Source organism: Neovison vison, chromosome 11, assembly GCF_020171115.1.
Source record: "Neovison vison isolate M4711 chromosome 11, ASM_NN_V1, whole genome shotgun sequence".
Lineage (NCBI taxonomy): Eukaryota > Metazoa > Chordata > Mammalia > Carnivora > Mustelidae > Neogale > Neogale vison.
Window position 1 is genome coordinate 97165069 of NC_058101.1, and position 16054 is coordinate 97181122.

The following is a 16054-nucleotide window of genomic DNA, read 5'->3' on the forward strand; positions in this document are numbered from 1 at the left end:
CACCAAATAGGTAATGTGGATATACCATAATTTAGTCATTTCTCTAACATTGTTTCTAGTTCTAAAGCATGGTCCTTTGAGCATTTTTTTTTAAAAGTAGACTTCATGACCACCCTCAGGCTTGAAATCACAACCCCAAGATTAAGAGTAGCATGCTACACCCATGTGCCCACTGATTCAGACTCATCCACATATTTAGGCCCTAAATAGTACGGAGGATTGGATTTTTACTTACTATTTTTCTCCCATAAAACATACCTTCTTGGGTGCCTGTATGGCTCAGTCAGTTAAGGATTTGCCTTCCACTCAGGTCATGATCCCAGGGTCCTGAGATCAAGCACCACATCAGGTTCTCAAGTCTGCTTCTCCCTCTGCCTCTGCCTCCCTCTCTCTTTCTCACTCCCTCTCTGTCTCTCATGAATAAATAAAATCTTAAAAAAAAAAACCTTGTCTATGTGACCATTACTCCTACCTTTTACTATGTGTTTTTATTACTAGAGTACCTTGTATTATTTAAAATGTTCAAACAGTGCTACGGAACATTTTGCAAAGAAAGAGTATGCTCCAGAGACCCCTAAAGTACATGGAATGTGTATTTTATGATACATTAACAAAATTGAAAACCTTATTTGAAGATTCAAAATGAAAGATGGCTTGTACCCAAGGAGGAAAATTCATAAATGAGTTATCAACAACACTTTCTAATTTTTTTTGAAGATTCTCTTTTAATTTAGTGTCTGCCCTACTCTGCATAAATTATAAAAGCATAATGTTAGGTGCCATACTTATTAGGTAATGATTTAAAGATTTGACATGTTTTATACTTTATAATTTTGTGGTATAATAATAGTTTGCTGTGAAAATATCTTTAGTAATTAAGAAAACTGTATTTGTAGTCTGTTTCATCATGGTTGTAATTCACTTGCTAAAAGCACAATATGGTGATACTTTTCAATTTTAAAATATTATTTTTTTCCTTAAGGAAAAAAAATGCTTCAATTTTCTATTTTTCTGCATTTAAATTTCTTAGGGGCATAAGCCAGTTCTGTTGAGAACCCAATACCGTTGTCACCCTGTGATCAGTGCTATCTCTAATGATCTGTTTTATGAAGGAAACCTCATGAATGGCATTTCAGAAACAGAGAGGAGCCCTTTATTGGAATGGCTCCCAACCCTGTGTTTCTATAACGTTAAAGGACTGGAACAGGTAAATGACATTAATGTTAATGAGAGTCAACATGGTTTAGTTTCCTGCTTTAATTTTATTGTTGTTGTTTATATGGTTTTCTTGGTCTTTCCATAGGCTTTCTGGGAAATATAATTTAGGATCTGTTTCTTATTCCAGATTGAAAGAGATAACAGCTTTCATAATGTGGCAGAAGCTGCTTTTACACTCAAACTGATTCAATCACTGATTGCAAGTGGAATAGCGGGCTCTATGATTGGGGTGATAACATTATACAAATCCCAGATGTACAAGGTTTGTATTACATATTATGATACTTAAATATTATAATTTTATGTTATAATATTTGATATTACATTTGTAGTGGTTGGTTTTGGTTAAAAACAATTTTGGGACTGTAGTTAACATATTAAAAAAATTCTGATTTTTATCTGGTCTGGCTTTTTTTCTGTATAATTAAATGTAAATCTAACAAGGCTTAATTAAATTCAGTTTACAGCTGTTGGGGCAAAAATGCAAATAAACAAATTAGAGGGAAGAAAATACAGTGTATGCTTTGTGTTTTGGGACAGATGGGATTCAATCTTTGTTTTCCAAAATGTTCTTTCATTATCATTTCATTTTATTAATCAAAGATAGATACCAGATATTAATGTACGCATAAGCCAATTACTTCTAAATAGTTTTTGCTTTTTTAAAAAAATATTTTTCATCTGTTTCACTATTTATCAACTCTGAATTAGCATATCTAGATGAATTCCCCAGCAATAGATAAATCAACACTTTTGATTTTGTTGCCTAACTTATATTGTCCTCTCGTTATTTATGTATCATTTTAGAAACTACTAAATCTTTGTGAGTCGTAAAAAAGAAAATGAAAATTATCCACTACCAGTTAAATAAAAAGGGGTGCTGTCAATAGGTTCAGGTCTTAAGTTCTTCATAGTCCCTGCCCTGAATGATCTCTTTCTTCTTTCCTCCATAGCTTTGTCATTTACTCAGTGCTACGGACTTTGACCATCCTGATATTAAAGCTGTGCAGGTATCCACCGTAGATGCTTTTCAGGGAGCTGAAAAGGAGATCATTATTCTGTCCTGTGTAAGGACAAGACAAGTAGGATTTATTGATTCAGAAAAAAGAATGAATGTTGCATTGACCAGAGGAAGGAGGCATTTATTGATCGTGGGAAATTTAGCCTGTTTACGGAAAAATCGACTCTGGGGACGTGTGATCCAACACTGTGAAGGTAAAATAAAAATATGTTTAATTCAAGCATTTTGAATTGAAACTGACTTTTGAGTCAGCGCTTAGAGTGGTTCAGATAGGAAAGCTCTGGATTTGCCACTGTGGGAGATAACTAAAAGAATAGGGGACCACTATGAAATACTGTTGTCTCATGTTTTGTATCATCTTTTTAAGGAAGGGAAGATGGATTACAACATGCAAGCCAGTATGAATCACAGCTGAACCATCTTCTTAAAGATTATTTTGAAAAACAAGCAGAAGAAAAACAGAAGAAAAAGAATGAAAAAGATAAATCTAAAGATAAATCTCATTCACAAAAAGACATGGTATAGATAATTTGTATTTATATGAATTCCAAATTCATTTTACACTATATAGTTTCTATATTTTTTAATTATCCTAAAACCTGTTATCAAAAACCTTTAAAGTATTTAAATAACATTAAATAACCACATGTAAAAAAACTGCTCTTAAAAAATACATATATTTAGATAGGCAGATATTGAAGGTAATATAAAATCTTACTAATAAAAAGATATTTCTTTCTAAAATTATGGCTTCTGTCTGCTAAAGGAATAAATTTCATAGAGGACATAGAAAAGGTTTCCTGGGGAATACCAGTATTACTTCAAAAATAAATAAATATCTCAACACTTGATCTTAGCCAAAAGGCCGAGAAGCGATTAAAAAAATAAATATCTCAAAAACTCATCTATTAGAACATGGCTACACAATTATATCAAAACACTCCTTTCTGAACCATAGCTCTATCAGAATTTTTTTTGAAGATTTTATTTATTTATTTGACAGAGGGAGAGAGATCACAAGTAGGCAGAGCAGCAGGCAGAAAGGGGGAAGCAGGCTCCCTGCTGAGCAGAAAGTCCGACATGGGGCTCAATTCTAGGACCCTGAGATCATCACCTGGGCCGAAGGCAGAGGCTTAACCAACTGAGCCATCCAGGCGCCCCCAGAATATTTTTTAAAATTTATTTTTCTTAATTTTTTTACTATTTTTAAAAATATACAATGTATTATTTTTTTCAGGTGTACAGGTATGTGATTCATCAGTCTTATGTAATACCCATTCCCCTCCAGCAACCCTGTTTGTTTCCTATGATTAAGAGTCTCTTATGTTTTATCTCCTTCTCTGGTTTCATCTTGTTTCTTTTTTTTCTCTCTTCCCCTATGATCCTCTGCCTTGTTTCTTAAATTCTACATATCAGTGAGGTCATATGATAATTTTCTTTCTCTGACTGACTTATTTTGCTTAGCATAATACCCTCCAGTTCCATCCACATCATTGCAAATGGCAAGATTTTATTTTATTTTATTTTAAAGATTTTATTTATTCATTTGAGAGAGAGAGCACAGCAGGGTAAGAGGGAGAGGGCGGAGACTCTCTCTGAGTAGGGAGCCCAATGAAGAACTTGATCCTGGGACCCTGGGATTATAACCTGAGCCCAAAGCAGATGCCTAACCATCTGAGGCACCCAGGCATCCCAAGGTTTTTTTTAAATTTTTTGATGGCTACATAATATTCCATTGTGTATATATACCACATCTTCTTTATCCATTTATCTGTTGATGGACATCTGGGCTCTTTCCATAGTTTGGCTATTGTAGACATTGCTGCTATAAACACTGGGGGACAGGTGCCCCTTTGGTCACTACATTTGTATCTTTGGGATAAATACCCAGTAGTGCAATTGCTGGGTCATATTTCCAACTTTTAAAGGAACCTCTGTACTGTTTTCCAGAGAGGCTGCACCAGCTTGCATTCCCACAAAGAGTGTAGGGGAGGGTTCCTCTTTCTTCACATCCTCACCAACATCTATTGTTTCCTGACTTGTTAATTTTAGCCATTCTGGACTGGTATAAGGTGGTATCTCTTTGTGGTTTTGTTTGTATTTCTCTGATGCTTAGTGATGTTGAGCACTTTTTCATATGTCTGTTAGCCATTTGGATGTCTTCTTTGGAGAAATGTCTGTTCATGTTTTCTGCCCATTTCTTGACTAGATTATTTGTTCTTTGGGTGTTGAGTTTGATAAGTTCTTTATAGATTTTGGATACTAGCCCTTTAATATGTTATTTGCAAATATCTTCTCTCATTCTGTCGGTTGTCTTTTGGTTTTGTTGACTCTTTCCTTTGCTGTGCAAAAGCTGCTGCCTGTGTTCTCCTCTAGGATTTTGATGGATTCTTGTCTCACATTGAGGTCTTTCATCCATTTTGAGTCTATTTTTTGTGTATGGTATAAGAAAATGATCCAGTTTCATTCTTCTGCATATGGCTGTCCAATTTTCCCAATACCATTTGTTGAAGAGACTGTCTTTTTTCCATGGAATATTCTTTCCTGCTTTGTTGAAGATTAATTGACCATAGAGTGAGGGTCTATTTCTGGGCTGTCTATTCTGTTCCTTTGATCTATGTGTCTGTTTTTGTGCCATATCATACTGTCTTGATGATTAAAGCTTTGTAATGGAGCTTGAAGTCTAGAATTGTGATGACACAAGTTTTGGTTTTCTTTTTGAACATTCTTTTGGCTATTCAGGGTTTTTTCTGGTTCCATACAAACTTTAGGATTATTTGTTCCAGTTCTGTGGAAAAAAGCTGATGATATTTTGATAGGAATTGCACTGGATGTGTAGATTGCTCTAGATTGCATAGACATTTTCACATTATTTGTTCTTCCAATCCATGAGCATGGAATGCTTTTCCATTTCTTTATGTGTTCCTCAGTTTCTTTTGTGAGTACTCTATAGTTTTCTGAGTATAGATTCTTTACCTCTTTGGTTAGATTTATTTTTAGGTATTTTATGATTTTTGGTGCAATTGTAAATGGGATTGACTCTTTAATTTCTCTTTCTTCTGTCTTGTTGGTGTATAGAAATGCAATGATTTCTGTGCATTGATTTTATATCCTGCCACTTACTGAATTCCTGTATGAGTTCCAGCAGTTTTGGGGCAGGGGCTTTTGAGTTTTCCATATGGAATTTCATATCATCTGCAAAGCCTGAGAGTTTGACTTTTTTGCTAATTTGGATGCCTTTTATTTCTTTTTGTTGTCTGATTGCTGAGGCTAGGACTTCCAGTACTGTGTTGAATAGCAGTGGTGACATCCCTGTCATGTTCCTGACCTCAGGGGAAAATCTCTCATTTTTTCCCCATAGAGAATGATAATTTGCTGTGGGTTTTTCATAGATGGCTTTTATGATATTGAGGTATGTACCCTCTGTCCCTACATTGTGAAGAGTTTTAATCAAGAAAGGCTGCTGTACTTTGTCAAATGCTTTTTTTGTATCTATTGAGAGGAACATGCAGTTCTTGTCCTTCTATCAGAATCTTTTAAAAATAAATATATATGATGCCCTGTTATTTTATAAGTAAATATGTATTCACAGTAAAACTTTCTAGAAGTACAAAAAGAAGAAGACAAACACTAGAAACTCACTCCTGAAGTTAGCAGTGCCCAGTACCAGGCCATGGTATAGCCAGCACCATACCCAGCACCGTACCTGATATAGCAGGTGCTCAATAAGTATCTGTTGGATGAGTAAACAAATGAAAGAGAGAATACTTTTGGCTCATGCCCTTCTAGTCTCTTTCCTGCGCATTTATTTACATGGTAGCATTGGCATATAGACTGTAATGGATAGATTATATAATGGATTTTAATTTTTTAAAATTTTGAAGTATTTTTTAATAACACATATATAGAAAAGTGCATAAATTACAAGTATACAGTTAAGTGAATTTTCACAAAGTGAATACATCTTTGTAACCAGCACTTGGGTCATAGAACATAAATCAACATCAAGGAAGCCCCTTTGTGTACCCTTACTGCTACTACACTGTCATCCTCAGGATATCTGAACTTCTGAAAACATAGAAAATTGTAATGTGTGTTATCATGTGCAGACTTTTCAACTTTATAGAAATGGAATCACATTATGCTTTTATACCTGATTTATTAAATATTCTCATGAGATGCCTTCCCATGTTTGAATATTGATAGTTTTTAATATTCTCATTCCTTTTGATATTCCATTCTAAAAATAATTACAGTTCTACAGTTCACTTATTTTTTTTTTTTAAGATTTTTTCTTATTTTTATGAGAGAAAGAGAGAGAGGAAAGGGGGAGAGAGCTCACCAGCCAGGGAAGGAAGTGGCAGAGGGAATAGCAGACTCCCTACTGAGCAGGTAGTCAGCTGCAGGACTTGATCCCAGGACCCCAGAATCATGACTTGAGCTGAAGGCAGATGCTTAAAAACCTTTAAAAAATGTGCAACATTTAAGTGAGCTTATAAAGTATTTGTCTTTCTCTGACTTATTTTACTTAGCATTATGCCTTCAAGGTCCATCTATGTTGTCATGAATGATAGGGTTTCTCATTTTTTGTGGCTGAATCCATTCTGAATTAATTTTTGTGAGTCTTGTAAGATATGTTTCCAGTTTTCTTCTTTTATATGTGAACATCCAGTTATTCCAGCACCATTTATTGAAGAGATTGGCTCTCCCTTATCGGTATTCTTTGCTCCCTTGTCAGTTATTTTCTGTATATGCTAAGGTTTATTTCTGGGCTCTTGATTCTGTTCCATTGGTCTAATTGTCTGTTTTTATGCCAGTACCATACTGTTTTGATGACTACAACTTTATAGTATAGCTTGAAATTAGGAAGTGTGATGCCTCTTGCTTGGTTCTTTCTTAGGAATTCTTTGGCCATTTGGGGTCTTTTGTGGTTCCATATAAGTTGTAGGAGTGTTTTTTCTACTTTGATTAAAAAAAAAATACCATTGGAATCTTGATAGGGATTGCATTGGATCTATGGATGGCTTTAAGTAAGTTTTGACATTTTGACAGTATTAATTTTTCCAACCTATGAACACCTTTCCATTTATTTGTTCTTTGATTTCTTTCATTAGTGTCTTGTACTTTTCAGAGTAGAGATCTTTTACCTCCCTAGTTAAATTTGTTCCTAAGTATTTCATTGTTTTTGATGCTATAATAAGTGAAATAAATTTCTTTGTTTCCTTTTTCAGGAAATTTAGTATTAGTGTATAGAAACACTACTGATTTTTGTATGTTAATTTTGTATTCTGCAGCTTTACTGAATTTATTGATTAGATTGAAGGGGTTTTTTTTTTGAGTCTTTAGAATTTCTGTATATCATGTATATTTCATGATATACATGATTAATATACAATTTCATGTATATCATGTTGTTACATGCAACACAGACAGTTTTGCTTCTTTCCAACTCCAATATCTTTTCTTGCCTGACTCTGCTAGCTGGACTTCAGTACCATGTTGAATAGGAGTGATAATAGGAGACACCCTTGTCTTTTTCCTGATCTTAGAGGAAAAGCTTTCTACTTTCATCTTAGATTATGACATTAGCTGTGGGCTTGTCATATATAGCCTTTATTATGTTGAAATATGTTCCTCTATGCCTAATTTGTTAAGAGTTTATTGTGAATGGATATTGAATTTTTCCATATGCTTTTTCTGCATAATCTCTATTGAGATTATCATATGATTCTTTTCTTTCATTCTATTATTGTAGTGTATCACATTGGTTTGTATATGTTGAATCCTCTTTGCATTATAAGAATAAATCCCACTTGATCATGGTAAATGATCCATTTAGTGTGCATTTAAATTAGGAAAACAATGCATGAATAAAACAAGAAGTTCAACAAATAAATAGGCACCCTCTGAAACAAAAACAAAGCAGAAGTCTAGGGTTAAAAAATAGAACTGAAGAATTTAGTAGAGAGTTTCAAAAGTAGACTTAGCCAAGCCAAAGAAAGAATTTGTGACATAGAGGACACTGAAAGGCATATTGAAAATTATCCATCAGAGGAGCAAAAACTAAAAAAGAATGAAAAAGAGTGAAGAAAGCCTATGGGAATTATGAGACACAATGAAAAGAAACAATATTTGCATTATGGGAATTCCAGAAGGAGAAAGAAAGAGAAAAGGACAGAAACTACATTTAAAGCAATCAGAGACCCTGAGGAGAGAAATGGACTTTCAGATCCATGAGACACAAAGGATCCCAAATAGGTTGAACCCAAATGAGCTACACTGAGATACATTGTAATTAAGTTGTCAAACGTCAAAGACAATTTTAAATGCAGCAAGAGAAAAGAGAGAAGTTACATACCAGGGAACTTCTGGTATAAGACTTTTGACAAATTTCTGAACAGGAACTTTACTGGCCATGAGAAAATGAGATGACATGTTCAAAATATGCAAAGAAAAGACCTAGCAATCAAGAATTTTATACCCAAAAAGTCTTTCAGACACAAAAGGGTAAAGGGATGCCTAGGAGGCTCAGTCACTTAAGCATTGAACTCATGATCTTGGTTCATGTCGTGATCTCAGGTCATGGGATCGAGCCCCATATTGGGCTCCATGCTCAGCATGGAGTCTGCTTTGGGTTCTCTCTCTCCCTCTTTCTCTACCCTTTCCACTCCTCTGCTCTCTCTCTCAAATAGATAAATAAATTATAAAAAAAAAAAAGGAAATGAAGGAATAGTTTCCTGAACAAACAAAAGCTCAGAGGCTTTATTAGCACCAGACCTGTTACAAGAAATCCTAAAGGGAGTTCTTTGAGCAAAAATAAAAGAATGCTAATTAACACCATAATAACAGGTAATATAAATCTCACCAATAATGGTGAATATATAGTTATAGTTAGATTCTGCAATATAGTAATAATGGTGCATAATTCACTTAACAATCCTCATTTAGAAGTTTAAAAAATTGGAGGTAGTCTTTATTTATTGGATGGTTATTGCTATTTCCTTGTCAAATCTCTTGTTTTTTTTAATGCATTGTTTTCCTAATTCTGTTTAGTTGTCTGTATTTTCTTGTAGTTCACTGAACTTTCTTAAGAAGATTATTTGAATTCTTTGACAATTTATATACTTCCATTTCTTTAGGGTTAATTATTGGAACTTTATTAATTTTTTTTGGAACTTTATTAATTTTCTTTAGTGCTGTCATATTTACCTGATTTTTCAAGATTTTTTTTTTTTCATGATCCTTGATTCCTTATGTTGGCACCTGTATATTTGAGTAATCAGGCTCCTCTTCTAGTCTTTACAGATCTGCTTTGGCAGAAATAATTCTTCACCAGTCAGCTCTGTTTGGATTTCTTAATATTATCCTTGAGCAAGTGGGGCATACTCTGGTCTACTTTTGGATGAAGTAAGTGTTTGAGCACTGAGAATTTGGTGAGGCTTGTGCCACTGGCTGAGAACAATTGAATAAAATGGCTGGCTTGGCTCCCTACCTAAGTAAGACTGTAGGATGGTCTCCGCAGATGCCTGGATTTTCAGGTTAGGCTTACTACATGTTTGAGACTCAGTGTTATAGCACTGTGAGTTAGCTTCCTCGCTCTAGCAGGGCAACAGGACAGGATCCAGGCCCTCTACTGCTCATTGTTTAGCAACCCAAATCGGGCCAGTCTGTACACTGAATTGCCTAGTCAGGTGAGGCCACTGGTTTTTCTCTGCGGATGGGGGGAAGCCTGGGCTGTGCTTTCTGTTCCAGTTCCAGAGTAAGTAGTGCTGTTGAATGGACTATGTAGTTTCCTATATGTTAGGTTCTTTGGTCAGATGGGCTGAAGGCTGTACTTAGCAATGGATGTGGCTACGAATTAGATGCCCACATGCTGTGGGAGAAGCAGCTTTAAAGCTGTTTGTTGTCTTAAGCCAACCTACATTCAAAGTTCCCTGACTGAACAGGGCCACTGGCTTTGCTTGTCAATGTTGGCTCTGCTACATACCTCTTGGTTTGAGTGTTGCTGTGCCACACAGTTACCAGGAGTTTCTAGGAGTTGTCACCAACCCTGCTACTGAGATGGGGTCAAAACACACAGTTCACAGGGATGAGGCTTTGTTGAAGGTGGGAGGGGGAGGGGCTTCTTCAGGTTACTCTGAATTTCCTGAGCAGGTTCTCTCTTTGAGAGATGCCAGGATTTACCTTCAATATTGGCTATGAATTAATCCCTCTTCTTATGTGTAGTGTGAGGACACTTCATTCCCAGTACTGGCTTTGTTCTGGGAGCAGTCAGCTCTGCCCGCCCACTTCTTTGCTCTATGGCTGTTGGACCATACAGATTCTAGGAGTTGTTGCCACTGCTTCTGGTAAGATGGGGCCAGAAGACATTCCACCAGTGGGCTGTGATTCAGCTCTTTGGCCAGGGCTTGGGGGAAGCCCAGCTTTAGGGCTGGCAGAACTCATGTGAGGGGCAACTCATGTGAGGTGGCTCAGTTGGTTAAGCAACTGCCTTCAGCTCAGGTCTTGATCCCAGGATCCTGGGATGGAGCCCCATGTTGGGCTCTCTGCTCTTTGGGAAGCCTGTTTCTCCCTCTTTCACTCCTCCCCCTGCTTGTGTTCCCTCTTTTGCTGTGTCTCTTTCTCTGTCAAATAAATAAATAAAATCTTGAAGGAGAAGGGGAAGGGGAAAAGGAAAGGGAAGGAGAACTTGTGTGAGGAACCAAATCAGGCAATCTGTAAACTGCAGAGTTCCCTGGTCAGAGTGTGGTCTGGTCTTGGTTCTACAAATGAGCAAAACTCCTGGTTGGGATGACGACTTGGGCACTATAGGTATGGACTCAGTTTGCCTGTGCTGGTTGTTGTAAGCCCCTCTCCCCTTTGTCAGATTCCCAGTGGCTGGGCCCTGCAAATTCCCCTGCAATCCCCATGGTGTGAGATCAAAGCGGAGACTCTCTTAAAATGACCCACAATACTGGGGATGATGGGTTGTCCCACGGGTGTCTTTTCCTCCCTGGAAGCTTCAGAGGCTCAGGGAAGACCTCTTCATGTGGTACAAGGCATGCTTTCAGCCTTACCTTTATGTTCTAGGACTCTCAGTGGTGTCTTATTCTTGAACAGTTGTTCTTTTTGTGAGGGGAGGCAAAGTCAGGACCAACCTCTATCACCAACTTGTTGATGTCACCTTTAAGAATTTTTGTATTATGAAAAGAATACATTCTCTTTGTAGAAAGTTTGGAAAATACAAAGAATATACAATAGAAAACTAAAAGCACCTAGGAATCCACTACCCAGAGATCACAATCTTTGCTAACATGTATATAATGTTAGGATGTTACCCATATAGTTAGGATGTTAACCCATTTGCTGTATGGTTTTTGACATTAACAAAGTACCATTTATTTATTCTCTATGGAAAAATAGCAAGGGCTTGATTATAATTAACAGCAATGAAGTGTTTGTTTTTGCCAACTCAAAAAATATGTCAGTGACCCAAGTCACTAAATACTCATTAAAAAAAAATTTTTTTTAAGATTTTATTTATTTATTTGACAGACAGAGATCACAAGTAGGCAGAGAGGGAGGGAGGGAGGAAGCAGGCTCCCCACTGAGCAGAGAGACCAATGCAAGGCTCGATTCCAGGACCCTGAGATCATGACCTGAGCTGAAGGCAGAGGCTTTAACCCACTGAGCCACCCAGGTGCCCCACTAAATACTCATTTAAAGATGAAGAAAATTGCTTACTTGAATTATTTTACAATAAAAAATGACCAACCCACTTCTATGAACTATTCTTTTATGTTTGGGAGGAAAAAGAGCCAGCGAACAAATAAAATGTTTCATAACTCGCCCAGTCTTGTCCCAAATGTGGTATTGATTATGACAGCAATTGCATTTTTAAGCATTCATCCAAACTCTGAAGAAATGAGATTGCTGATTTCTCTTTGAAGGTCTCTGAAGGTCTACATTGCTACTAGAGGATCTAGTTTGCTACTTAATGCAAGAAAGTGATTATCATCAAAAAAATTTAAGAGCTGAGCTTGTGATTCTAAAAATTCTTATTTTCAAAAGTTGATTTAGAAATAATATTTCATATTCTGCTCTGCTGCTGACCCCTGTCCTTAGAAATATACATTTTAGTATTTGAGTCACTTGTGAAAAAGCACAAGTTAAAATCTGAGATTATGAAGTCCAGCTTAAAACTTCACAGTAAAATGTAACTTTTATTAAGTTTCTTTAATATTTGAACAAAACAAATGTTTGCTTTGGCAATGCCAATGCAAACCCCAAATGCTGCATGCTCTTGACTGTGGTTTAATTTAAAGGCAGCTGTGAAATAGCTTTATACTAATTTGATTTTTTTATATTAAATAAGAATGAAATGGAAATTGGTGATTTACTCGACAGATATTGGACCTTGACAACTAAATAATTATTCTAAAAACATTAGCTCAATGTTGATTTGAAATGCCTGCTTTGTAATTAGTCATGAGTGAAATGTGTGTTTAGCTCAAGTTGTGTCTTTGGTTTATATTAGCATGAGTTGATTATAAAGTAAAGGAAATATATAATCCAAATATCTCTGCAAGCCTCTGAGTTCTTTTCACCCTGAAATAATATTTAGGTTGATATCTTTTAACTCTTCTGTTAGTCTCTTAATTATTGACTTTTATTCCTATTCTTCTTTCTAAACAGGCAAATCTGGTCCTGATACTAGAGTAAATGAGGGTGTGTGTGTGTGTGTGTGTGTGTGTGTGTGTGTGTGAAAAATCAGGAAGTGGTCAACTTTCAGGTTGAAGAGCCAGTAAAGAGAAGACTTCCTAAGTGAGAGTCTTAGGTCACCTCTTTTGAAACAAAAATTTTGAGTACATTTTTTTATTGGCTGAATTATGGATTTGTGGCTTTGGGGAATAGAAAGAATTGTTTGGTTCAATTGAAGTCAGTGTACTCATTGAGCATCTGTGGCTGGTCCTATATTCAATGGAGAGCAGTCTGGTTCAATATTCTGGAACACATATGGGCAACTTGTTTCATTTGACAGCCCAAGCACGGAGTAGAGATGAAGTAGTTATACACACCACTCTGCTCCTACGTGGGACAAGCTAAAACTCTCCCTGATAGAGAAATTTGACAGAATTCTTGAGGTAAGAAAATCAGCCGCTTTGACCCTTCTTTTGGAGGGTATGCTTCTAAATAAACCAAGAACTATCATGGCCATAATGATGTTGGGAGCTCAGATACATGATTTCCTACATTTTCAGGTTCCTTATCCCTAGAGTCAGTATCAGGCTTTGGGGTGTGAGGTAGAGGCCAAATATTTGAAGACCAGGTAAGGCACTGAGAAATAGAAGAGAGCTGGTTGTGTGTGGAGAGGGGTAACCAGTAGGGAAGACACATGGTTAACAAATTCTGCAGCATGAAAAGATGCCAGATCTTTCATCATAGATGAGTTAGGGTGTGTTTGTGTGGACACATGTGTATGCCAGAAGACATCTCCAAGTGTCTGTGACTCTTTTTAGGTATCACAGGCCCTACCAGTGTTTTGAATGGATAGCGATGTCCTTCCAGACCCCATGGAAATATCGCATGAGTACAAAATCAGAGCATCAGGCAAAGTGTAATGAACAGCATTTGAGGGTAACGGCTGAATCTAGACATTATTGTAAAAGACTTGCTTTCATGTGCCAAGCATACTGCCTAAGCAAGCTGACTAAATATAAGGGAGTAAGGACAGAGTAAAGAACATATTGCAAAGGAACTACATTCATAACTGTAGTGTCAGTGGCTCTTCAGAACCATAGTTTGCGTTTCTAATTAGGGACCAGCACCAGAACAATAGGTGCTCAGTGTTTAACCATTGAGTAATCGAAAATCTGGAATGTCCAGGTGATGTATTTTCCTTTCTTGTTTTTAAACATTTTCTTCTATGTTTTTAAACAAATCAAACTGAGCCTATTTATCTTACCATCTAATATTTGTTTATATATATATATATATGTGCCTAATTTATATACTTGAAGCATACATACGTCACTTTGTATTCTGTTTTTATTCATTATGTTTTCCTTTTCCTTCTTTCTTTTGTTACTTTAAAATATATTTTTGAATAGGTAATGACATGCACATGACTCAATATTCAAGAGGAACAAAAGGGAGTAGAGTGAAAAGTTTGCCTCCTCCTTGTATCCCCCAGCTACCCAGTTTCCTTCCACAGAGTCATTCAGTATTATAAGGTTCTTGTATTTCTTTCCAGAAATATTTTATTAACATAAAAGTAAATAAATACCAATGGTGTTACCCTTTTACACGATAGTCTACTATACACACTTTCTTGTACCTTGCCTTTTTCACTGAATGATATTACCTTAGAGCTCATTCCATATTGTCTATACTTTTAAAAATTGCTCAGAATTTATCATCACCCTAAATGACTCCAGTCTCCAACTGGCCACAGCCTCTCCTTCACTTCCCCAATATGTACTTCCTGGCTTCATCATGATTTCTCACCTCCTATTTCCTTACTGGTCTGCCAATCTATTGGTCTCTTTTGATCTTTTCCTGTCTGCCCAGACAACATCGTGTTTAATTACGTTCAACTGCCTTGGTGCATTGACTCTTTGCTGCAGTTTTTTTTCTACCTGATAAAACTCTAACCATGGATTGATTACTCCAAACATCCTTTTCCATATCTCACACCTGGGCTGCTGGGTGCTCTAGAGAAAATTATACTAATGTGCAGCTGGGTGCCAGAACACATTTATGATAACTGATCTCACAGATCCCATGTGCCCAGAAGTTCATGTCCCTAATCAGCTCTTCAACTCATTGTCTCCAGTCATTCTTCCACCAGAATGATTTCTCTAACATACAACAATCGCATGAAATCAATCCGTCCCCACCCATGTTACCACTGATCTACTCTGTCTCTATAGATTAGTTTTGCCTGCTTAAAGCTTCATAGAAATCAACTCATACAGAAGCTACTCTTTCAACTCTTTTTACTCAACATGTTTTTGAGGTATATACATGTTATTATGTATATCAGCATCCCTTTTAATTATGAGTGATATTCTATGAACATACAGTATTTGTTGTTTTAAACCTGTTCACTGGTCCTTCACATCTGAGATAATTTCACCTTCTGTATTTTCTCTGTTTTTTTTTTTTTTTTTTTCTTTTCTGAAACTTGCCAGTTAGATGACGGACTCTTGGACTGATCCTCTAAGTATTTTATCCTTAAATGTTGTCTATATCTTTGACTTTGCCCCCTGCCCCACACTCAAGGAGATTCCTTAGAATTTATCTTTTGTTGTTTTAGTTATTTTTTAATTTTTTAAAATTTATTTATCTCTATCCCCAAGTTGAGGCTGAAACCTATGACCCCAAGATCAAGAACCACATGCTTTTCTGATGGAGCCAGTTGAGTGCCCCTCTTTTGTTGTTTTAAATGACTTTTTTAGAGCAGTTAGGCTTACAACAAAATTGAAAAGGAGGTGTAGATATTTCCCAGATAACCTTCCTCGCATTGTCAACATCACTTGCCAGAATGGTACCTTTTTTTTTTTTTTAACCAAGGATGAATCTACATGGACATGTCATAATCACCCAAATTTATAGTTTACAATAGGGTTTATTCTTGGTGTTGTACTTCTAATTCTATGGGTTTGGACAAATAATATAATGACATATATTCATTATCATACAGAATATTTTCACTGCCCTAAAAATCCTCTGTGCTCTGCCTATTCATCTCCCCAACCCTAGCAACCACAGATCTTTGATCTTTTTTATAGTTTTGCCTTTTCCAAAATGCTATATAATTATGTACTCTTTATT

At 36.2% G+C, this 16054-nt stretch overlaps 1 protein-coding gene across 1 annotated transcript in view; it reads left to right on the forward strand.

Annotated features, from left to right (window-relative positions):
* ZGRF1 (zinc finger GRF-type containing 1) overlaps positions 1-2764 on the forward strand; it is an 83472-nt gene extending 80708 nt beyond the window's left edge. Inside the window, exons 27-30 of the mRNA XM_044224226.1 lie at positions 1031-1207; positions 1346-1480; positions 2172-2433; positions 2607-2764. Of these exons, the coding sequence (XP_044080161.1) occupies positions 1031-1207; positions 1346-1480; positions 2172-2433; positions 2607-2764 (732 nt within the window). The remainder of the gene's footprint in view (positions 1-1030; positions 1208-1345; positions 1481-2171; positions 2434-2606) is intronic.
* Positions 2765-16054: the final 13290 nt, after the last annotated feature.